General features: G+C 38.8%; 1 protein-coding gene across 1 annotated transcript in view; it reads left to right on the forward strand.

Annotated features, from left to right (window-relative positions):
• The window catches only part of Lancl2 (LanC like 2), a 30,025-nt gene that overhangs the window by 496 nt on the left and 5,433 nt on the right, over positions 1-24,096 (forward strand). Inside the window, exons 2-7 of the mRNA XM_033765284.1 lie at positions 288-368; positions 10,343-10,460; positions 11,794-12,001; positions 12,814-12,961; positions 14,053-14,199; positions 18,985-19,167. Of these exons, the coding sequence (XP_033621175.1) occupies positions 288-368; positions 10,343-10,460; positions 11,794-12,001; positions 12,814-12,961; positions 14,053-14,199; positions 18,985-19,167 (885 nt within the window). The remainder of the gene's footprint in view (positions 1-287; positions 369-10,342; positions 10,461-11,793; positions 12,002-12,813; positions 12,962-14,052; positions 14,200-18,984; positions 19,168-24,096) is intronic.

Consider the following 24,096-nt stretch of genomic DNA (forward strand, 5'->3'; position numbering starts at 1 on the left):
GCGCAACCTCTGCCGGAGGTGGCCGCGCGCCTGTCGGTGTGCGCGTGCGCCGCTGTCCGTGGTGCTGGGCCCGTGGAGGACGACCTAGGGCCGCGCGTGAAGGCGCTGCATCTAAACAACACTCTTGTGGTTGGGCTCCTCTGAGCCCGAGCTTTGGCAAAGAGTGTAAAACAAGCTGGACTTATCTCTGAGCATTCTCGCCGGGCCGAGAATGGCGCAGGAGCACAGCATACACATTATTTTTGTATGTTTGTGCGACGGGACACAGGAGCCCGTAGAAAAAATGACACCAACTGGCAAAACCTAGATGCTCCTGTACCGAACGGAACAAAGACAAATATGAGAAAGCAGCTACGAAACAGTATATAGTAAGGCTATTTTAATAAGGTCTGTTTGTATAAAATTCTCTTGACTTCCCTCGGGTGTTAAGAATGTTCCCTTCTGTTTTAGGGAGGGTGTTTTCTATGAAAAATTTATATCGTACTGTGCGAAGAAGGTAGTTTAGAGAAACGTGAGGCTAGTTTTGAAGTATTTTAAGCTCAGATTCAAGTAATTATGTCAAAGTGGCATATTTTGAGGTGGCTTATTTTGCCCCCTTGTCTTAGTTACTTTCTCATTGCTGGGACAGAATACTCGAGACCCACAAGTTGAAGCAGGAAAGGTTTATTTTGGCTCACAGTTTGTAAAGGTTTCAGCACATGGTTGGCTGGTTCCAAGGCAGAGCAGCAGGGGAGGGAGAGTCCATGGCATGACAGGCAGGAAGCAACTAGCGGCAAGCGTTTCTTTCCTTTTTTATTCCATTCAGGTTGTAAGCCTTTTGGTTGATGCCACCTACACCCAGGGTGGTACTTCCCACTTCTGTAATTCTTTCACAACTATGCTAAACCCATCTTTGGGTTATCACACCCATAGTACAGTATCACACACCCATTATCCAGCCACCTCCCCAAAGCCCTACCTATAAGTGCAGGGGGCTTTGGAGTGACATCTAGATATAAACCATAAAAACCCTTCACCTGGAATGTAAACATAGGCTAAATTGGGAGGGTAATAAGTGAAAATAAAGGAAAATGTGAATTTCAGCACAACTGTGTTCATATTTGTAAAACCACACAATTATATTTTTTATTTTATTATTAATACTTGTGTTCAAAGGCTCACTTTACCTTCCTGACTCTCCATATATTTTGTATTTGAAAAAGGAGATATAATGTGGCCCAAACTAGGAAAGTCATTTTGAAAGAGCCATTGTTTGAACATGGAATGTTGGGCAAATACTTCTCTGAACCTCTCTTGTTTTATATGATTAAAAACTGGATTATGGGTCCAAACCTAGAGATGTCAATGATTGAATTAAAGTATGCAAATTGCCAACCAAACTGCCTGACTTTGTACCTCATAGTCCCTTAATAAATGTTAGCCTTTCTTCCTCTCAGTGATTTGAGTCATCATTGTGTGGACTTAATGTCAATACTGGTTTTTCTCTAGTTTTTTTTTCTTTCTAGTTTTACACATATAAATCCGTTATACTTGTGACTTAGTGTCCAAACATTTTATAACAAAAAAAGTAAATTCCTGGAAATTTAGAAATTTAGCATTTAAAAAATATCTACCATTTATACTCATTAACAGTTGCTTTTTCAGTACTGTCCTTGGGGTTAGGAGGCTACTACAAGGATTAGTGGAAAAGAAGTGAAATGAATTGGTGTCTGCTTGTAACTTATCTCTGGATCAATAAAGAGGCTTGTGATGGGTGGTTTCATTCTCAACCTCAGATGAAATAAATGCTGGTCCAAAGTTCAGAGCTCTAAAATTGCATATTTTTTTAATCCTCTACATCTGGACAAGTGCTATTTTGACCTCATTTATACACCACACTGACTTGTGTTTAAGAGAAAATGAAATTACTAAAGGAGTTTGTGATATCTCTGCAATTAAAATAATAAGTTGGGGTGGGGACCTGTGTCAGTTGTGATTGATTATGTGCTAAAGAAAAGAGGAAATAGATGTGTTTTTCTTGAATATGAAAATGAGAGAACATTAACAAGAGAGAAACAGTGGTTTGAAAAGGTACTTTCTGAGTTACAGGAATGTCATAAGAGAAAATAAATGTGAGTGAGCTCCACTGTCTTCTGTGTACAGCAGTTATGATTGGTAGATTTATTATTTTGCTAATTCTTAAAATACATTAAGAATCTGCTACTTTTTACGACACACATCAGAGAGGGCTGAGGATGGGTAATCTATAACATTTTCTATTCCAACTTTGAGATAAGAAACACCAGACTCAATTATGTAAATCTATGCTTATTGATAGCAAAAGGAAGTGTTTTCAAACATCTAAGCAAATAGCATTTTCTTGATACAGATTCTGCTTAGGTAAGGATCTGTTTATTGAAAATCCCACTCTGTGGAGGTAAATGTTTCCATTACCATCTAACTTTGTACTGTTGAAAATCACAACTTTTACCCCTTTTCTCTTTGGTAATTAACTTTGAGGTAAGGATTATTGCTCTCTTGTCTTATTCACTTTTGCTTATAGGATGAAGTGTTAGCAAACCAAATCCATGGGCTTTGTAATACATCACAAAGCATCATTTACAAGAGATAATTCACCTTGGAGATCTGATTATGAAATACACTTTCCCAGTCCATATTCCCTAATGAAAAGATTCATTAAAAGCTTCCCTAAGAAAGATTTACTGGTGTATATACAGTTGTAACCTTTTGTATATCATCACCTGCATAAGACATGGGTCAAAAGCTATTTTATTCAAAATTATAGGCAAATCATTCTCTCTTAGCTTCAGTTTCTTTATCTGGTCCATAAGGAAGGAAGTTAAATTAGATGAGGTATCTCCCATATTAACAGTATGTCATTGATTTCCTTAGTAAGTTCTCCTCAGAAAGTTTGATGCATGCATAACTATTCAAAATTACTTTTTTCATTTTAGGAGTTATTTATATTAAACATCTGTTTTGAGGCTTTTTTACTCACTATTTGACGTGATTGTATTAGTTTTGTAAAAATTAGTGGTCTTTCCTTTTTAAGGCTTCCATATTTTTATATATGGCAGTAATATTTTCCTCATACTAGAACAAAATGTTTCACTCATGCAGAAGAACATAAGTCTTTCAGAAAGAGAATGATCGCACATTCCTTACTTTTCAGATAGAGCAACTTGTTTCTCCAGGAAGAGCATGTCTTTCAACAGAGACCTTTTTTATATCACCTTGGTGCCTCAGCATGGACTGCCTTCCCCATACTACCCACATGGCAACGTTGTCTTTCTCTAACACTCAGGGTGGAGCTGCTTGTTCCATGAAACTTTCTCAGAGTTGCCCAGGCAGGCTTTGTTATTGGTTATTCCAAGTCATTTGAATGCCAAAGGCATAGTTTGAGGTGGCTTATTTTGCCATCCTTGTCTTAGTTACTTTCTTGTTGCTGGGACAAAATACTCAAGACCCACAGGGAGGAGAGAGTAAGAAAGTTGTATTAGTTTTCCATTGCTACCATTTTAAAAATGCTACAAATTTAGCAGCTTAAAAGAGCATCTGTGTATTTTCTTATGTGTGTGTCCAAAACTAAGTGCAGCATGGTCCAGCGGTTTCCTTTGCCTGGAGCTTCTCAGGGTGTCAGCAGAGTACATCCTTTTCTGGAGGCTGCTAAGACAAACCTGCTTCCAGTCTCATTCAGCTGAGGTCCAGTTACTGTGGTCATGGGTCTGTGGATCTTATGGCCCTGCCATGTGTTGGTCATGGCTGGTCTTTGCTTCCAGATGCTCCCGAGTCCTTCTGGTTTTCAGGTGGCCTTTCTAGCAAGAGCAGGTCACATCCTTCTCACATATCACATTTCTCTTGCTTTACTTTCTGCCTGTCCTATCTCTCAGCCTGCAGTCAGAGGAAGTTCTCTGCTTCTCCACGCTCATGAGGTTAGAAGGGTCCCACCTGGATAATCTGTTATATTCACTTTACTTCTATGTCTGTAATCTGTGTCAGATTCCAGGATTGTGGGGTGAACATTTTGAGAGTCTGTTCTGCTTATTGTAAAAATCCTTAGCATATTGGTGAAAATCTTGGAGTCTGGACCTGCATACCTGGGTTCAAACTCCAGATCTACCACTCACTGTTCTCAGTTTTGCTAAGTGACTCTCCCTGTCTCCCTGAACTTCCTGTTACTCATTTGTAAAATGGGCCGATAATTATATTTTCACCTTAAGCTTTTTATGATGTCATGTTAGTGAAGGGCAGCAGCAGACTGAGACAGGATGTCGCTTCATGTATTTTACAATAAATTGGTCACACACAGCTGTGCAAGGCAAGTTCAGCAGCATTTCTCATTGAATAACAAGCTCTCCTGGCTGTCAGGCGCACACAGTGCCCCACTGATGTCCCATAGCCATAAAAAGAGTCTCTGAGGTCCTGCAAGATCCCCTTCCCAGCCTCTTGGGCATAGTCAGGGCCTTGCTGTCCTCTCCACCCTCATTGTCACTTCCCTGTCCAGGGAGCAGGGGTCTGATGATAACCCCAGCAGACTCCTGGATACCTTCTCCAAATGTAAACTGAAGACTTCCAAGATGTACCATTTCCTAGCAGCTCTATACCAGAGACCCATTGGATATCTTAATATATCAGTGTGTGTATGCACATACATTTCCTGGACATGTCATGTTGTACATTATGTGAATTCATAATTATTTTTATACTTATTAAACCAGGAACATGGGAGGGGAGAGCCAATCTTACTTCTTGAAACTTTCTGCCCCAGTAAACAGTACCTGGCACATGGCTGTTTATTTGCTTTTCAAAAGAATAACTGAATAAAATAATCTAATATTAGACTCAAAATTTGCCAGTGCACACATTTTATTGTTACTCTGAGTATAATCAGAATTCATAGGAGGAGGAGGGTGTCAGGCCTGCCCTAAACCAAGAAACAGGAAAAAGAAAACAAGTTGCTTTCAGTAAACAATAGTAACTTCTCAGTAAAAAGGGCAAATAGACTCAGAATATGACATAATACCCTCCTGGTGCTGAGAAGTCCAGTAACTGTATACCCACCTGAGAAGACCATCCTTGGACATCCAGGTCATAAAAGTACCTTCCCCCGAATATGTATAAATATAATCTTCCCTCCCTGCTAGTGGCTAGAATCTCCTTGTTTTAGTCCCAGATTCTAGTCCCTGTTCACTGAAATAAACTTTTCTTTTTCTCATGACAAACAGCCTGTTTTTTGACAAGTGGATTCTTTATAACAGAGCAATGTGGAGAATAGACATTGGCTAAGTACTAGTCACTAACATGTCATAAAGACTCCAGTTTGTTTCTTCTCAAGCAAATGATTCTTTATTTATTTGATTACAGTGGAAACCAAAGGAGGTTTCCCACAAAGGAAGGTATTTTGCCACAGGATGAAGTAGGAATGTTTGTAATTTACTATTCTAAATAACATTTAATGATACAATTTTGAAAGCTAATGCTCTGTTTTAGTCACTAAGTGGAATCTATTGTTTCACCTGTCATAATCTTGGGCAAGTAATAAATATAATGCTTAGGAAAATCATATTTAATACTGATACAATAACAGAAATATATACCTGTAAACTGAAATATTCTTTGGCATACTAGTTGTAAAATGGATATACCTATGTCATGTGCATACTGATTATTAGTTATGAGGGCTTCAGCCTGTGGGCAGGGTGGGACTTTTGACGTTATTGCACTGTTAGATGATCTTTAGTCAGTTATCCTTGATGTTTTCATTGTAATTACTCTTCACTGTAAGATGGTGCACTTGGTGGTGGGTGGTTAGTGTGTGGTGAGTGCTGCCCTTACTGGCTGCCCTCCACCTCTCCCCTTTTCCACAGACCCCTCTCTTGCCTGAGACACAACAGTGTTGGGGCTGTGCCGACTAGGAGTCCTCCAGTGGACTGGCCACTCTGAGTCCAAGTGAATGCAAGAGGCACACATCTCTCACTTAAATCAGAAGCTGCCAGTGCTTAAAGTTTCTGGTGAGGGCTTGTGGAAAGCAGGATAAGGCAAAATCCGGGCCTTCTATGACATTTAGTTTAGCCAGATCATGATTGCAAAGGAAAAGTTCTTGAAGAAAATTAAAAGTGCCACTCCAGGGAATACATGAGTGATAAGAAAGTGGACGTGGTGAAAGTTTGAGTGGCTTGGATAGAATATCAAATGAGCCTCAACATTTGCTTGAGATAAAACCTGATCCAAAGCAAAGCCCCAAGTCTTTAGTTCTCTGAAGACTGAGAAGGTGAGAAAGCTGCAGAGAAAGAGACTGGCTTATGAGGTTTAAGAAACCATCTCCATAACATAAAAGTGCAAGATGGAGAGCAGGTGCTGATGTAGAAGCTTATAACAGGTAAGATCTAGCTCATTGGCTGATGGAGATACCACCCAAACAGCAGTCTTTCAAGGCAGAGAGTAGCCTTCTGTTGGAAAGTGATGAGGAGACTTTCTTAGCCAGGAAGCAGAAGTCAGTACCTTTTTTCAAACTTCAAAGGGCAGCTGAATCAGTCCCCCGTCCCATCCCCATCTCTCTGTCTCTGTCTCCCCTCCCCTCTACACCCGCCTCTAGACAGAGTTTTGCTAAATTGCCCAGCTGGTTCTCAAACCTGCAGTCTTCCTGCTTCAGCCTCCCTTGGTGCTGGGAATATAGGAGTGAGCTGCAGTACCTAGCTTGAATCTCTTAAGGGCTCATGCACCATGTGACTTTACACTGAAGCTGATGCTTACTTGCCATTCTTAAAATCCTACAGCCTTTAAAAATTATACCAATTCTACTATACCTGTGTTCTGTTAGAGAAACAGCCAGTCAAGATGACTGTAATATTTCTATTTTCAGCCCACTGTGAAGACCTGCTGCTCAAGAAAAAAAAAAAAAAAGATTTCATTCAAAATATCACTGCTTACAGACAATGCACTTGGCTACCTAAGAGGGCCTATGGAGATAAATAATGCCATTTAATGTTGTTTTCAAGCCAGTTAACGCTGCTTCCATTCTGCAGCCCGTGGGTTAGAGTCATTTCAACTTGCAAGTCTTTTCCTCTTGGAATATGTTTTGCAAGGCTGCAGTGATTCCTCTGCTGGTTCTAGGCAAAGTCAATTAAAAGACTTCTAGAAAAGGTGTTTCATTCTCAGTGGATCAAGAACATTATGATTGGTGTGATGAGGTCAGAATATCAACAACAGGAACTTGGAAGAAACTGATTCCAACCCTCATGGGGCTAAGACAACACTTTGTAACAAGGACCTGGAGACTGGCTTAGCTAAAAGCACTGATGCTTCATTTGGGTGGCAGAACTCGGCATCTCAGCTTTTGTTTTATGTCTGTGTCCTTTTTTACTTTGAACTTTGGATCAGAGTCCTACTTACTGCTGCATCATGTAAGATGAGTCTGTCTAAACCTGGAGCTATAAAGCTGGTTAGCCATAAATTTACATATCTTCTTCCTCCCCTTATTCAAGCCCAAGGGTACCACAGTAAGAGTAACTAAGTTATTTTCAGGATTTGTAAGACACCCTGTTATGGTTTGGGTCTAGATGTCCCCTGAAAGCCTCATGTGGCCAGAGGTGACATTTTCTGGGGTGACTGAATCTAGAATGTGTGAAACTGGAATTAAGGATGTGTGATTACTAAACCAGTACTCTGATTGGTTTGGTACCACCCTAATCCCAGTAGTCTGGATAAGATAAAAGGGGCAGAAAGACACTGTTAAGGTTTCATTGTTGCTTTTGCTACCATGTAGGCACCATGAACTGTTTCTCCTCTCTGATGCCCCTCTGCCACGTGCCACTCTGCCTTAGAGCTGGCCAATTATGGACTGAAACCTCTACAAACTTGAGCTAAATAAACCCTTTTCCCTTTAACTTTGAGAGTCCTGTATTTTGTCTCAGCAAGGAGAGAAATGTAACTAAGACATACCTAATCCACGCATTGTCAATTACCAGCTGTTACAGTATTCTTTTCCAGATATCCTGGATGGCTCCTCATGTATCCAGTCATTATTCTAGACCTACAATCATCTTCAATTCCAGAACAGTGGAGTTCAAGGGTAGACACCCATTGATGAGACTTCCCTTTCCCTTCCCTTCCTTCCTCTCTTCTTTTTTTCCTTCTTTCCTTTCTTTTTCTTCTTTCCATTTTTTCAGCACTCGTGCTTGAACCCAGGGTTTTCCCACTAAGTTATATCCTCAACCGTTTTTTTTTTCTTTTAATTTTGAGATAAGGCCTCACCAAGTTGCTAAACTGCCCAAGCTGTGCTTGAATTTAAGATCTCCTACCTCAGCTTCTCAGAGCCAGAGTTGCTTCTTAAAGATCAGCAAAGAAAATGGCTTCTTAAGGTGCAATCTATTCCTGGCAAAGATGTTGTCGAAATTGTTAACAGGACAGCAAAGGATTTAAAATACCACATAGACTTAATTGGTAGAACAGCGGCAAGGTTTAGGAGAATCAAGTTTAATTTTGAAAAAGTTCTACTGCGGCTGAAATGCTGTCCAACAGCATCACTTGCTACAGCTTTCATGAAAGGTGGAGTTTGTGGCTGCTAAAGTCAGTGTTGGGGAGGGATGAGCCACATAAAAGGATGCCCACATTTTGTGTAAATGTGTACCTAGCTGTGACTTGAGTGTTGCTCTCTGGACTGGCTCGCAGAAGCTCAGCTAAAGATGAAAAAAAGTCTGCCTAAAGGAGGAAATGTGCAACTGAACACGAGCAAGTTGCCATTTTACGGGTGTGCAGAATTACCTGGTGCATATAGAACCAAGGAAACAGCTTGGGAGAGGTCGTTTTTTCTCCTCCCTTTTGGAGTGCTTAGTTGGGACAGAACCCTGTAACAAAAGACAGACCAATACGAGAAAAACAGGTTCATGGACTTGAATATTTTATATCTAACTGGGAGATACCCACAGAATGAGTAAACCTCAGGAAGGTGGCCTAGAAATCCATTTATGTATACAGTATCTTATCTTCAACAAAGAGTCTTTTTAAAGACTTGAAAACGCACAAGAAAAGGACTAAATTTGTGCATGTGCAAATGGTGGGAGGCAAGTAAGTGGTGTTTGTTATGTGATTCCCCAGAACCTTCTCCAGGCCAGTTAGTGTCTAAAGTTGTCTTCGCTTGTTGATAGGAGAGACAGATACTTTTAAATATTTCTCTTGCTTCTGGCACATAGAGGAAGGCAGAGTGTTTTTCTTATTCAGCTTCTTCTCAGTTGCCTTCAGGTAAAAGTGCTCCTTGTGTCTGAAGGCATATTTGGGGTGGCATATTCTGCTCTGCACACATTTTCATTAGAAAAAGTTAACTGGGTTTAACTCTGAAATGAACCACATAGTGAAACTAGCAGACAAGGGCTGTAAAGCGAATACGTATCATCCATTAAATAGAACAAAGTATGCTTTCAATGAATAAAAATAAAAAATTAGGAAATCTCAGCAGAGAAATAGACACATAAATGTAATCTTATAGGTGATTAGAATTGATAAAAATCTGAAATTAAAATGTCACTAGATGGACTTAGAAGCGACTGAATGAACTTAAAAACATCAGTAAACATTATCCAATATGAAAAATAAAGAGAAAAAAGATTGAGAGTATAAAAAAGGAATAGTGATTCAAGGAACTATTAGATTATTTCAAACCTTCCAATATGTACAGTTAGAATCATAGAAGAAAGAGGAAGAATGGGACAGAAAAAATATTTTAAGAAATAGTGATTGAGAATTGATAAATTCAATCAAAGAAATTATAGATGCAAAATACCCAACAGACATCTAGTATAATAAGTGCAAGGATGCCAGACAAGGCAAAGATAAAGAGCAAATTTGGAAAGAAGCAGGGACATCACACATATAGCAGGACTTGACTAATAGCTAATTTCTCATTAGAAGTTCTGGAGACCAGAGAAGAGTTAAACAACATAAAAAATACTAGAGGAAATCTATGGTATTTGTTTTATTTGCATTTCGTTAATCAAATGATTGAATGTTTTTGCTCTCTGTGTTCTTTACTTTTAGAAGCTAAAGTGTTTGTGTAGTCAAATCTATCCTTTTTTTTTCTGTTTTTCCCCTTTGGTTTCTGTAAGTTATTGTTCATGATTCTGCTTAAGAGTTATGATATATCGAGGGCAAGAGTTAAACATATTACAGGTCAAAAAACACTAACAAAAAACAGGTCATTAAAACATTAACCTTATAAAAGTCCATGAGACCATGAAATGGGCCAAGACAAATAACTACTATCTTTATGTTCATGCAACTTAGATTGTTACTGCAACATTGTCCTGTTCTTGTGCAGTTTGAATTTCTTTCTTCTTTTGCTTCTCAGATCATTCAAAATTTCAGTAGGAGGATCCAGACCAAAATCAAAGATCTTCTGCAGCAAATGGAAGAAGGGCTGAAGACAGCTGATCCTCATGATTGCTCTGCTTATACTGGTTGGACAGGTGAGAATATCTGGGATAGTAACTGATGTTTATTCTTGGATCATGAGATATAAGACTTGGATTTGAAGTTTCCTTTTCTTTTAAAATGGTAATGTTTTATATCCTTGAAATCTTGAACTATGTCTTTATTGATAAAGTGCTTTGTAATTTTATTTCTAAAGAAATGCTTTCCACCTTAATTTTTGACCTATAATATGTAGTACATCTTATTTTTATAATATTGTTTATTTAACCTAATATAGAGTTGTGGAAATGTGTAATAGAAAATGTACCTTATGGTGTAGTTGTTGCTTTAGTCTTGTGACAAGTTGTGTTTGATTTTCTTCAGTATGTTTCATAAACTGTTTACCCTGTTGCTTGTGCTCAATTTGAATTATTGACATACATGAAGGTTTCTATTTTAATTTTATAAGCAACCAGTAATATACTTCATATCAAAAAGTGTAATTTCAAAATAGACTTGTCTTAACTTGGCATTCTTAACAATTTTACCAGTTAGCCACACATTGTAATAGCTATTTAGAGTTTATAAATGAAATAAAGTAATTCATTTTCATGGATTAAAGTCTTCTTAAATTGCTAATGATCATTAACATAGAAATTTAGAATCATTTCTGGCTAAAGTTTTACAGTTTAATTAATAAACAGTGTAGATGCACGTATGTATGTCAGAGACACCAGGAACCAATGCCTGCGTTTGTGATTCATAATCAAATATGATGGCCTTGAACTTATATTTGCATTCATTTTAGTGATGTTTCACTTATTTTTTGCCTTTTATGAGTGCAACATTTACTCACTGATGTTAGAATTAAATATTTCAGACTTACATGCTCAGACAGACCCAGTTCACTTATAGGGTCAAAGAAATTTATCTTAAATATAAAACCATATATTTTGGTTAACCAGAAATAAAATACAAAGAATATTTGGGGAAGGAAAATATACTTGGAAAGGAAAATAACATGCTATTAGTAGAACAAGTTTCCTCTAAAAATTCTTACTTATAATATGTCCTGTTGGTGTTGAAAAGGGTTGTTTTTAATTCCGACTGTCAGGTTCCATACTGGCTATGTGTTAGGATCATCCAGAGAGCTGTATAACAAACTAAAGGAACAAGTACATTAAGAACTCTGGAATCTATTCTTTACCCTGATTTCTATGTCTTGTTTTTTTGTTTTGTTTTCATTTTAAAGAAATGTTTTGGGTTGATGTTGCCCCTTCTAAGACATAGGGATTGCACAGAAGAAAAGAGTTCATGTAATTATGAAAGAACACCCCCAGGGTGAGAGGAAACTTCACAGTGCTTTTGTTTGGTGGGGACTCGTTCCAGGCATAGCCCTCTTGTACCTGCAGCTATACCGGGTCACTGGTGACCAGACTCACCTACTCCGATCCCTGGATTATGTCAAGAGAACACTTCGGAACCTGAATGGCCGCAGGGTCACTTTCCTCTGTGGAGATGCTGGGCCTCTCGCTGTGGGAGCTGTGATATATCATAAACTCAGGAGTGACTGCGAGTCCCAGGAATGCATCACAAAGTAAGCTTTGAATGTGTTCTCCAAATTCTCAGTTGATGTTCTTTCAGTAGAAAGGCATTGAAAAAGGAAATTGTTTTTAATTAGTCTACTATTACAGACAGGACTCCCAAAAAAGTGGAGAGGTTTGTGTGTTAGTCTTAAGCATAATGGTGGGGTCCTGTGTTCTGTTTCTTTCCAAGCATCGAACTCCTTTAATTTGGGGAGAACAAACATGTTTCTTTAATCATTCTTGCTAAGCAATTTGGTTACTTCCAATGTGTGAAAACTAGCTTATGTGCCTTAGATCCAGGAAAATGACAAAACCCACCCATAAATAACTGATTAGATATGCTAATGATGGAACATTTGTTGAGTATGTGCATTCAGTGAGCCTGTTGCTTTATATTCTTTCTTGAAGAAGCAGAAATGAGGGCTGACTTAGAGGGCCTGGGAGACCACCTGGCTTATGGCAGTCAGCTGATATTTGTTGTTGAAAACTTAAAGGAGTCAGGCCTGTGCCTGATCCTGGGCACATTTCAGTAATTTTAAATCACTTTCTTTCGATGGATTTCAGATGAAATATCTTCTATTACATGGTTTAGAATACATATGAAGGCAGAAATTTTGAGCAGAAAGATGTTTTGTTCTTGATTTTGATATTTGACAAGGAATTAGTACAGTGACGTTTTACTTGTTTCCTGGGTTTATATTTTTTGAATCATAGTTTTAAATTTAAAAATAATAATAGATAATCCCTCAAATGATGAGGTGACTTAGCTAGGAGAAGTTATTTTAGGCATTTTCTAGGAAACAAAATTTTTCTTGTGGGCTAGACTTTTGCAGTTGCATAAAACCATCGTCTGCCAGGAGTCTGAGCTCCCTGATGAGTTGCTGTATGGACGGGCAGGGTATCTGTATGCCTTACTGTACCTGAACATGGAGATCGGCCCAGGCACCGTGAGCGAATCTGCTATTAAAGAGGTAATGTAGGATTGCTAACCCTCTGGGCATTCACAGCTCTCTCTTAACATAGGCTTATTTTCTTAGCTGGGCTCTACTGCTGGGTAACATTAATTTTTTTAAAGCATCTCATAAACATTTTAAAATAGCTATTTTGGTTTTCAGGAAATTTAAATTTTTTTATTTATTAATGCATTCTGCAGTAAAAATGTAATTTTTTTAAGCTTATATTTTTTCACCCTTTTTTGATTCAGTTGGTTTTACTAGAACTAAATAATAGCAGCTTCAAATTTTTAGAATCATTTCCCTTTTGTGAGAAGCATGAGGCCCCTCTTCTGTCTTACTGGACAGTGCTTGCCATGTACCTCATCTGTGTGATCAGAATTGGTTTGAATCCAAGCAGTTGTGGAAGGTGGAAAGAGGAAGTGGAGGAGAAACAGCTTCTTTTGTCAGGGTTCATCTACACATCCTGGTGCTCACATCCCTCTCTCTCGCCAGAACTTAAGGAAAAGGCTGTGTTGAGCTTCTCTAGCTCAGAGACCAGATGCTTAGCCAAAACTTGGCATACTTTACCAGAAGGGTGGAAAGAGTGTGGACATAAGGAAACAGTTAGTGTCTTTACCATGTAGTCATTCCACACATGATATTCTTCTGATCTGAGATCCTTCATGCCACAGCAGACTGCATTTCATTAGTCTCTCATCAATGAAGTCAGTTCCTCCAGCTTTCTTCCCTGAAATTCTTTTGGGGGAAACATTGCAGCTACAAAACAATGAAAATGTCTGGAACCATTTTTAATTGGGAAGTTTTTCTTAAGTTCAGTAAGTTCTTACAATGAACTTTTTTGATTCCTTGGTTAGACTTCTTAACATCTTTGCCTATTCTGACATTCTTCCCATGCCTTTCTGCCTGTACTTATTAATTTATAAAATAAATAAAACTGTCTTAGCTCCTATTGAAAGATTTTTTTAGACTAAGTAATCTCTCCCCCCCGACTGCTCCCTCCGTCTCTCCACACATATACCTTATTAATGTTAGTTCTACCAGAATAGAATGCTTGCAGGTTTTTGTTGTTTTTTTTTTTAATTTATAGTGTCTCAATATCTCTACAGGTAGTCAATTCTATTATTGAATCGGGCAAGACTTTGTCAAGGGAAGAAAGAAAAGCCGAGCGCTGTCCCTTGTTGTATCAGTGGCACAGGAAGCAGTATGTTGGAGCGGCCCACGGCATGGCTGGAATCTACTACATGCTAATGCAGGTAGCAACACTCTGCAGTACTAATACAGCAACTCTGTTACAATATAATTATGTCCAATTTGAGTGTGGAATGAAATGCTTAGTACAAAGCAAGCAGGCAGAAAGGAGACGCCTCCTCCTTTGAACTGCAGGTGCTTAAACTCTGCTTTGTAACTGGAAGCAGTGAATTCCTAAAAGTGCATTCTGTTTGTAGTTTTGTACCAGATTTGTTGCTCACCACCCACACTTTTCTTCTGTCATTGTCCTGCTGATGCAAGTAAACTCCAGTAAGGCAAAAGTGCAAGATGAGAATTTAGATGTCTTTGACTGACAAGCCCAAATATTCTTTTTTAAAAATTTTTACTTCAAAGTTTTAAATCTACTACATTATGCAGCTGCTACCTAGAAGAAAGTAGGACATTTATACCTAACAGGACACAAACCTCCTTTTTTGGTAATTAATTATCTTTGTTATTGTAGAAAGTAAAGCATGCATATATTTTGATTGAGAAAAATTTTAATAATACATGTATAGACTTCCAAAGTAACTAAAATTCCATCTTATTTTAAAATGATGTTGTTATCCTAAAGTTGTAGATTTTGTGTATGCATTAGGATGTGGGACACTGTTGCCCAAGTATTTTACTTAGAAATTCATAGGAGTTTTGTTTTTGATTTTTGTTTTTGTTTTGTTTTGGTACCAGGGATCAAACTCGACCTTGTGGTTCTGAGGCAGGTGGTGGCACCACTGAGCTAAATCACCAGCCCCACAGGAGTTTTATAGAAGGTGAAGCAGTGTGGTGGAGCTGACTTAGAAGTTGGCATATACTTTCCTTCCTCACCCCAAGTCCTGTATACATACCCTTGTGTGGTCAAGTAGTTGTGAGGCAGTAGTGTCCACTATGTGCTCTCATCTGGAAGGCATGAGAACAGTATATGCTGAAACTTTTAAAATGTCATTTAAACTGAACTTTATTTTCCAATGTCAGAACAAAGATCGTTCTTCTCTTGAAAATACTTTCAAAACAACAGAAAAAGAGAGAACAGAAGCCGGAATTCTTTGATAAAACCAGAAAATATATTGAGTCCCTATATGTATATGTAAAACCCAAAGTAGGTGGAGGGTGGTGTTATTATTTAGATTGAGAATGCTAGAACCCCAAAAGCCTCATGTACTAATAGATAGAGGTTTTGGGAAGTGACTGAATCATGGGGGAGCTACAGTTGCCTTGCTGTTCCGAGGTGGGATGTGGTCAGAGGAGGCAGGTCACTGAGGGTGTTTCCTCAAAGGTATATCTCCTTCCCTCTTCTCCCTTCTCTCTCTGCTTCTTGCTCAACACGGATGGTCTAGTATGACAGAAGATCATCCACAAGTGACTGAAGAGGAGGCTGCCAGCAAGAAACAAGCCAGCTTCTTCTGTAGAGCCTTAGAACTAAGGAGTTCAAAGCGTCATCTACCATAAACTCACCACTACTGCATGTCTCCCTGAGTCTTTATTGCTATCCTAGTCAGGTTGTGGACTCCTCAAGTCTATAGATGCATGGACCAATAATTCCTTAAAACAACCCTATTTCTGTATACACACACACCCTATTGGTCCTATTTCTCTATAGAACCCTGACTAATACGTTGTCCAGGCCTCTAAAGTGATTTCTACCATTGAACTTATCTTTCCTATGCACCAAGTATATCCTGCTTGCTGTCTACTACCTTATGCAAAAATATAAACCAGCAACCACACAATTACCAGACACCTGAGGAAAGCCACCAGCTTGAAAGATTGGAGACCTAAATGTGGATAAAAGAAACTCAGAGAAAACAGAGATAATCTAGGAAGAAAAAGACAGTGTCAAAGAAACCATCATTAGTAATTAATATCCTTTGGCAAATAAGAAAAGCTGTTGTACCCAAGGAGCAAGAAACATTTTAGGAACAAAAAAGAGCTCTTGAGAATTAAAAATAGAGTGATTTTTCTTCCTGTGATTCTGAGGATTGAATCTGGGGCCTACACACTGATCTACATCCTCAGCCCTTTTTATTTGTATTTTTTAGATTTTGAGACAAAGTCTCTTTCACTAAGTTGCTATATTGCCCAGACTGGGCTTAAAGTTTCATCCTTCTGCCTCTGCCTCCCAGAGTGCTGGGATTACATTTTCCACCAAGCTGAGCTGAATTTTTTTTTTTTTAATGTTTAGAAATCAAACATGTTAAAAATTAGAAACAGTAGGGGAGACAATAACAAGAAAATAAGACAGTTCATTCAAGAAGTCTAGTGTCCATTAGACATCAAATAAGGGAGGACATAAAGTGTTAGGGAGGAATTTTATTAAGTGCAGTAAAAGAATATGTTCTAGGGCTGGGGATTTAGCTCAGTGGCCTCACTGCCTGCCTCACGAGCCACAAGATCCTGAGTTTGATCCCTGGTACCATAAAAATAAATAAATAAATAAATAATAAAAAAGAATATGTTCTAAAACTAAGGATATGAGTCACCACATTGAAAAAAAATATACCAAGTTGCTGTACAGTGAATGGAAAAATTCTACACCATGCCTGCCATTGTGAAAATGTAAGATAAAGAGACATGCTTAAAATTTCAGAGAGGAAAATTGGGTTATATACCAAGGCTGGACATCAGGGTGGCGTCAAACTTTGCAGCAGTTTCACTGAAGCTGAAAGGCAAATGGAAGTGACTTCCAAATTCTGAGTAAAAATGATTTTCTTCATTGAATTCTACCAAGACCATTATCAATTAAATATAGGGCAGAACAAAGACAATTTTAAACAGCCAATTTCAAAAAACTTAATTCTCCTGCTACCTCTCTTTGGAAGTTACTGGAATGTGCTATCTATCCAAAGAACAGAGTTTACCAAGAAAGAGGGGGATGTGAGATCCAGGCAAGAGACCCCAGGACAGAGGAGCAGGACTAGAATCTCCGAGAATTGGCAGGTAGAAGTTCCAGGGCAGCAAGTTACATGAGACCTAGAAAGCAACCAGTTAAGACTGAAGGAAGAGAATGGAGACATTATGTATATGAGAAAATATCACTTGACTTTACAGAAAATCCTATTGAAAGTCTTTACAGAGCTTTTGATGGGTGCAAAAAAGCTTAGATGGCAGTTCTTAGAAAACAAAGCAAATAAAAATGAGAGAATATCACTATAAAGAGAACTAGAAGTCATTAAAGAATGTACATCCATAATTCACTCTATCCCACATCAGCAGCAAGCATCATTTACAGTTTAGTCTGTAAAGAACACACTGAGTATGGATAGATACAACCAAAAATGGTGACTGGACTAAAACTCTTATGGGATGGGTGGAAGAGGGAGCACCCCCTCTGCTGCCCCCAGCAGGCCATAGGTGAAGCCTGCAGTAGTCAGTCAGGACAGAATGAGGCTGCGTTATCCAGGGACAGTGAGGGATGCGAAGAAGCCACTGAGCAGCAGAGGAGGGAGCAGTGGCAGTTGTTCTTTGCAATAAGCTTCCTAAGCATATTTTGATTTTTGATTCTTAAAACGGTTTTCATCTATTGTCTGTATAAAACTAATGTTTTAAAATGCCATTCGCTTTTTGGAAATACTCTTCTTGATGTATAGTTTTAAAAAAAACTAGTACATTCGGTAAGTATGGTCAGGAAACCCCTAAAATTTTTCTTATATGTAAATACTTTTTGAAAATATTAAAGTTGTTTTATGTCAGTGAAGTTTAGGCTGGTGTCCCTTATATTACCCCTTTTTTCATACTTAGTAAGGTTAGCTTTTTGTTAAATTAATTTTATTTTATAGGAGAAAGTGTCATTAGTATTTCCTTTGTCTTAATAGCATAATAACAATTTTAAAGTGACATTTGCTTCACACTTAAAAATGTAATTTATGTCACCTGCAGAAATTTCCATGAGAACCAAATGAAAATGAACACATTGGCCAAGTCTAGCTCTCCACCCGGTGTCATCGTGCTGCGAATTTGCATGGCTTGCTGATGTGTTACACTGAGCTCTGTGGTTTACCTCATCATGCCATTGATCGTTGCCATCAAGTTTTGCATGCAAATCTGTATCTCCTGAGAACCTTTGAGTGTTTTCAGTCATTTTAGAAAGCAGTGCCTCAGAATTAGTGAATATTTTCCAAGTGTGCTCCTAGCCTCAGTCTCTGGTGATGTCTTTCACAGACTCGATAGTAAGTGTGCAGTAGCATTCAATGAGCACTTTCAGCAAGCACTAGCCATTGCTTCATGGCAGTCATGGGATGAAGGGATGGAGTGTATTTCCTGTAGTTGCTCCTCACTACAGCCTCAGGAGTTGGACAATGTGATTACCCTAGCAGGAAAAGGGAGTTGAATAGTTTGCCTGGTGGCCAAGTCAGTAAATAGACCTTGGAGGAGGGCAATACTTGGCTTCTTAGGAGGTAAGAGCCACGTGAAGGAAATCAAGGACCAGTATTTAACAAAGCAGAACAATGAAATACATTTCTTCCTAGTCCGGGGTTCTCTACAGACTCAATCCAGTCTCTTTCCCTACTCCATAGGATTCTACTTCAAGTTGTTGATCCTGATTCATCAAAGGAAGTAAAATATGTTTGATACATTATAGCACTCATATATATTTTCAAAAGATTTCAAACTTTGTTGAAACAAAAGGTGGCCTACCTAAGTCTTAAAAAACCAGATAATTGACTTAATCCTAATTTTATATGTCCCTCCATATTTCAGATAATTGATGTTTTATTAGCCTTGATACAGTGAGTTTTCTTAAAAAGAAACTTCAAAAAAATTAAATTGTTTTGTTTTTGTTTTTGTTTTTAAAGCCAGCAGCAAAAGTGGACCAAGAAACCTTGACAGAAATGGTGAAGCCTAGTATCGATTATGTGCGCCACAAAAAATTCCGATCTGGGAATTATCCATCCTCATTGAGCAATGAAACAGATCGCTTGGTACACTGGTGCCACGGCGCCCCTGGAGTCATCCACATGCTCATGCAGGCCTACAAGGTCAGTGCCCACTCACTGTGACCATGTGCCATGCAGGCCTGCAGGGCACAAGCACCAGGGTGCAGGGGTCCAGTTTCACCACCACACTGCCAGGTTGATTTTGGGAAGCCTATTTGGTTGCCCATTAAAAACATTCTGAAATGAATGTTTGTATAAAATAAATAGAAAGTCTGTTTATTTCTCTGCTGGTAAATGTGTAAAATGATGGGCAGTAATGCCTTTCCTTGTGATGGGAGTTCTCAGTGAGGCAGGTGACAGTATTACAACTGCAGTAATACAAGGTGACAGTAATACAAATTTGTATTGTGTTGGCTTCATATCATTTTATACTCCTACATAAGCCATTATTGCTGGATATACTTATAATCATTCAAGAGCTTTTAAATTTGAGTTCAAAATAGTTATAAAATTACTTCTAAGAAATAAGGATGGTACTTAAATTTTTGTACACCTGGGACGCTATGGAAAAGTAAACAGTACCTTCAGTGGTTAATTCTATTAAGCTTAAGACATTGGGTATGATATTAAGAGTGCTGTTCGGCCGGGCGTGGTGGCGCATGCCTGTAATCCCAGCAGTCAGGAGGCTGAGGCAGGAGGATTGCTGTGAGTTGGAAACCAGCCTGGGCTACATAGTGAGTTCCAGGTCATTCTCAACTACACAGTGAGACCTGTCTCAAAAAAAAAAACAAAACAAAACAAACAAAAAAAAAGAGTGCTGTTCATTTCTGCACTAAGATTTATCATGTAAGTTGAAAACAAGCAGTGCTTCATTTTTCATTTATTTTCCATTTAATACATCTTTATTTGTAATAGTTGACGTCAGGATATAACATATCAATAAAAGTACACAACTATAACCACCATGATTGCTCTGTTCAACACAGTAGTTTGGTAATTCTATGCTTCAGAGAAATAGATGGAATTAATAAAGCAAAATTCATATGTCCACAAGAAAATATCAATTTGTACCTGCATCAATTTTATTTTCCCTTTATGATTGACTCTGATAAATTATTTCAAAATTGTTTGATAAATAATAAATTATTTCAAAAAAACTGGGAAATGAACTTTTATGATATACACTAATTTTTCAGAGTATTTTAGTTCTTCAATAATAACACAAAAAATGTTGAAATAGTGTAAGACAGGAATGTTCAGAAATGACTCAAGATGATATTTGTTGAGAGCATAGCACAATGAAATATAACATTTCAGAGTCAGAGAACATAATGATTTATCCTCATCACATTACCCTGCTTTTTAAATTAAACCATAATTCTGTTCAAATGGTTGCCTGTCCTGTTTTTAGTATTTTGGAGCACTTGTAACTTCAGTGACATAGAGATGCCTATAATATACATGTCCCACAGTAGGGTGTGTGCATAATATTGCCATAAAAACAAGAACCTTTTCATGTTCAACACAGATGCAAGAATCATGAATGGAAAGCTTTTGTTTGTGGAGCTCTTTTCCCCTTTCCCCTTAAAGACATCTGCCTTTGAGGATGGGTGCTGCTGTGCTCCAACACGTCTGGTGGGGACCTGCATCATGGGCACCCACTTCCGCTAGCCTTGCTTACGGTTGCTGCTGTTTCCACCACTGAGGGTCACGTGGTGGCAGGCATTTCCATGTTCTGCTGAGGACTGGCTTTTCCTGCAGGGCACTGCCTGGACCCTATTTGAACACCTCCCCTCCCTCATTGATTCCAAAACAGAAATTTCTCCTGTTTGGAAAGTAAGAGCCAAAGCTGTTAAGGTCCCATACTTAGTGATTCAAACCTGATTCTGTCCTCTACATTAAGACTGTTGAACATGAGGAAGGGAAAGATTATCAGAATCTTCTGGGGGTAGAAAGGCATCAATGGTAATATGCAAAAGTAAATAATCTAGTTGGCCAGTGAGAGGTAAAACATGTCATTACAGTGTGAAGTACAGGAAATAAGTCTAGACAACACCTTCCTCCTGGGGGTGCACACCCCACGAACTGGAACTTCTGTGCCTGTGTCCAGTGGGTGAGTGGAAGGGCTGGATTTATGTATGACCCAGGCAGGGGCCAGGGGCCAGAGAGACAAACATAGCTCTAGACTGTTTTCTCTCGAGTTATAGTTATTTAAAGTAAGACTATCCATTTCATAAGAACTGTATCTTAAAATTGATTAGGAAATGTTTAGAATGTTTGTGTAACAAGCTTTAGCAGTTTATTGTCTTGTATATAAAATCAAAAATTCTTCAAGTATGATTACAAAGGCATAAAGGTTTCAAGTATTTGAGAAATATTAATATACTTCATAAATTAAACTAATTTGAGTACAGATTCACAAAATTTATTTTCCTTTCTGTAGTTGCTTATGTTTATGTATGACCTTTTCGATGATTTGTTGCATTCTGTTTGCCAGTGTCACCTTGAGGGTTTTTGCACCTATGTTCACTAAAGAGATTGCCCTGTAGTTCCTTTGTTTGATGGATCTTTGGTTTTGGAATCAGGTTGATACTAGCTTCCAGGAAGGACTTTAGGAGTCATCCTTCCTTTTCAATTTCATTAAAGAGCTTGAGCAGTATTGGTGTTATCTTCCTGAGGTTCTTGTAGAATTCTGCATTGAATCCATCTGGACGTGGGCTTCTCTTAGTTGGTAGGTCTTTTATTAATGCTCCAGTTTCATTGCCTCTTCCTGGATTATTCATGGTTTTTAAATCTTGGTTCAGTTGTGGTAATTCATACATATCTAGCAATCTATCCATTTCTTCTGAATTCTCCAATTTATTGGCATATAGGTTTGCAAAGCAGTTGTTAAATTATTGATTTTGGCAACAAATTGATTTTTAATAATCTTGTATTTGTCTTTATTTCACCTTCTTTTTTTTTTGGTACCAGGGATCGAAATTGGGCCCTTGTGCTTGCAAAGCAGGTGGAGGAACCACTGAGCTAAATCCCCGGCCCTCACCTTCATTTTTAAAAGAGTTTTTGCTGGTTGTAAAATTCTAGTTTGACAGTTCTTTTTTTCCTTTCAGTACTTCAGAGCTAGTGTTCCATTGTCTTTAGGCCTCCATTTCTTCTGGTGAGAAATTAGTCATTCATCATACTGGCATCTTACCTATGATTGTGTGTGTGTGTGTGTGTGTGTGTGTGTGTGCGTGTGCACGTGCATCTGTGTGTACATTTATGTTTGGCCATTATTTTTTTCATAGGTGGGGGGTGGAGGTTATTTTCAAGTTTATTTTTCTTCTCTGTAATTCATGTGGGATAATTTCCGTTTATCTAGTTTCATATTGCTTTTGTTGTGTCTGAGCTGCTATAAGCCTACCCAGTGATTTTATCTTACTTAAGGATGTTTTTCTAAGTCTGTAATATCTATTTCTTTTTTAGTAGTGCCTTTCTCCTGTGAATGTTCCTAGTTGTTTGTCTTAGTTACTTTTGTCACTGCTGAGACAAAACACCTGACACAAATTAAAAGAGGAAAGGTTTATTTTGGCTCACAGTTTGTAGAGGTGTCAGTCCACAGTTGGCTGGTCCCAAGGCAGGGTGGCATAGCAGAGAGGCATCACAGAGGAGAAATAGTCCATGACATGGCAAGCCAGAAGGCAGCTAGTGGTAAGCCTACCTTCCTTTTTTTCCCCTTATCTTCTATCCAGGCTGCAAACCTATTGATTGGTGGCACCCCTACCCAGGGATGGGCTTCCATTATCCACACCCAGAACTGTGCTAATTCCACTCAGTGTACTAAATTAGTACCCAGTTAATTCCAGTATCGTGTGCTATGGATCCACCCAGTTCCAAAAGGCTCTACCTGTGATCAGTGAGGCTTTGGGGACCATCTAGACAGACGCCATAACACTGTCCATTGGTGGTGAGTGTAGTCTTTTCATCCTTAAAGATATTGGTTATTACCACCTAAATCCTTATCTCCTTCCACATTTGGGTTATCTCAGCATCTGGTCTTGCCCACCCTCGGCTGTCAGCGAGCCTGGCTAACGACTATCCACAAGAAGTGCTCCTGTAGGGTGCCATGAAGTCCTGCCCCGGGGCATGTAGCCAGTCTGTGTGGGATCACACAACTGCTTGCTTGGGTCCAGTAGGGTGGGCAACCCACACGCTGCCCCAGGGTATGGTGTTCTCGCCCCAGGGATGGGGTGCTGTCACATTGATACTTTGGTTGTCCTCGCCAAGAGTGGACCTATCAGAGCTGCAGAGTGTGTGTCGCAGGAACTCTGTAGTGGTTTGTAGTGAAGCTTCTTACCAAGGACATGGGCTAATTTAATTTTTATAATTTAAATTTTTATCAATCCACATTTGTATGGAATGATCACATTCCTTCTGGGGAGTTGATCCATATATACAACACATCCTAACTCTTTTTCTATCCCCTTCCTCTCTCCCCCGCACCCCCATCTCTTGGTCCCCTTTGCATTTGTAATATGTACTACTTTAAAATTAATTTTTTTTACTTTTTTGGTTTTTTGAGACAGGATTTCACTATGTAGACTAGGCTGGCCTCAAACTCATGGTAATCCTCTTGCCACAGCTTCACAAGTGCTGGGATTACAGCTGTGCGCCAGCATACCTGGCTCAATATTAATTTTTAAAGCTAAATTTTAGAATTACTTCTGCAGAACTATGAATTGGAGGGCAAGAGAAGTAGGCTGACAGGTTGAGCTTGTAAGAGGCTATACATCATGCTGCTAGTGATTTTTAATTTTTTTTTTTTTTTACTCCAGTGGCATTTTTGTTTTCCTAACCAGAAAGAAGTTTTTGTTTACTTGTTTTTTGGTGTGGTAATGGGGATTGAACCACAACTTCACAATGAGAAATTTCTGCGGCCCCTTTTTTTGAGTCAAGGTTTCTCCAAGTCACTGAGTTACCAGACTGGTCTCCCACATCAGCCTCCCATAGTGCTGGGTCTACAGATGTGTACCATCAAGCCCAGCTGTGGGA

The sequence above is a fragment of the Fukomys damarensis genome, unplaced genomic scaffold (assembly GCF_012274545.1).
Source record: "Fukomys damarensis isolate Sample0158 unplaced genomic scaffold, DMR_v1.0_HiC HiC_scaffold_17, whole genome shotgun sequence".
Lineage (NCBI taxonomy): Eukaryota > Metazoa > Chordata > Mammalia > Rodentia > Bathyergidae > Fukomys > Fukomys damarensis.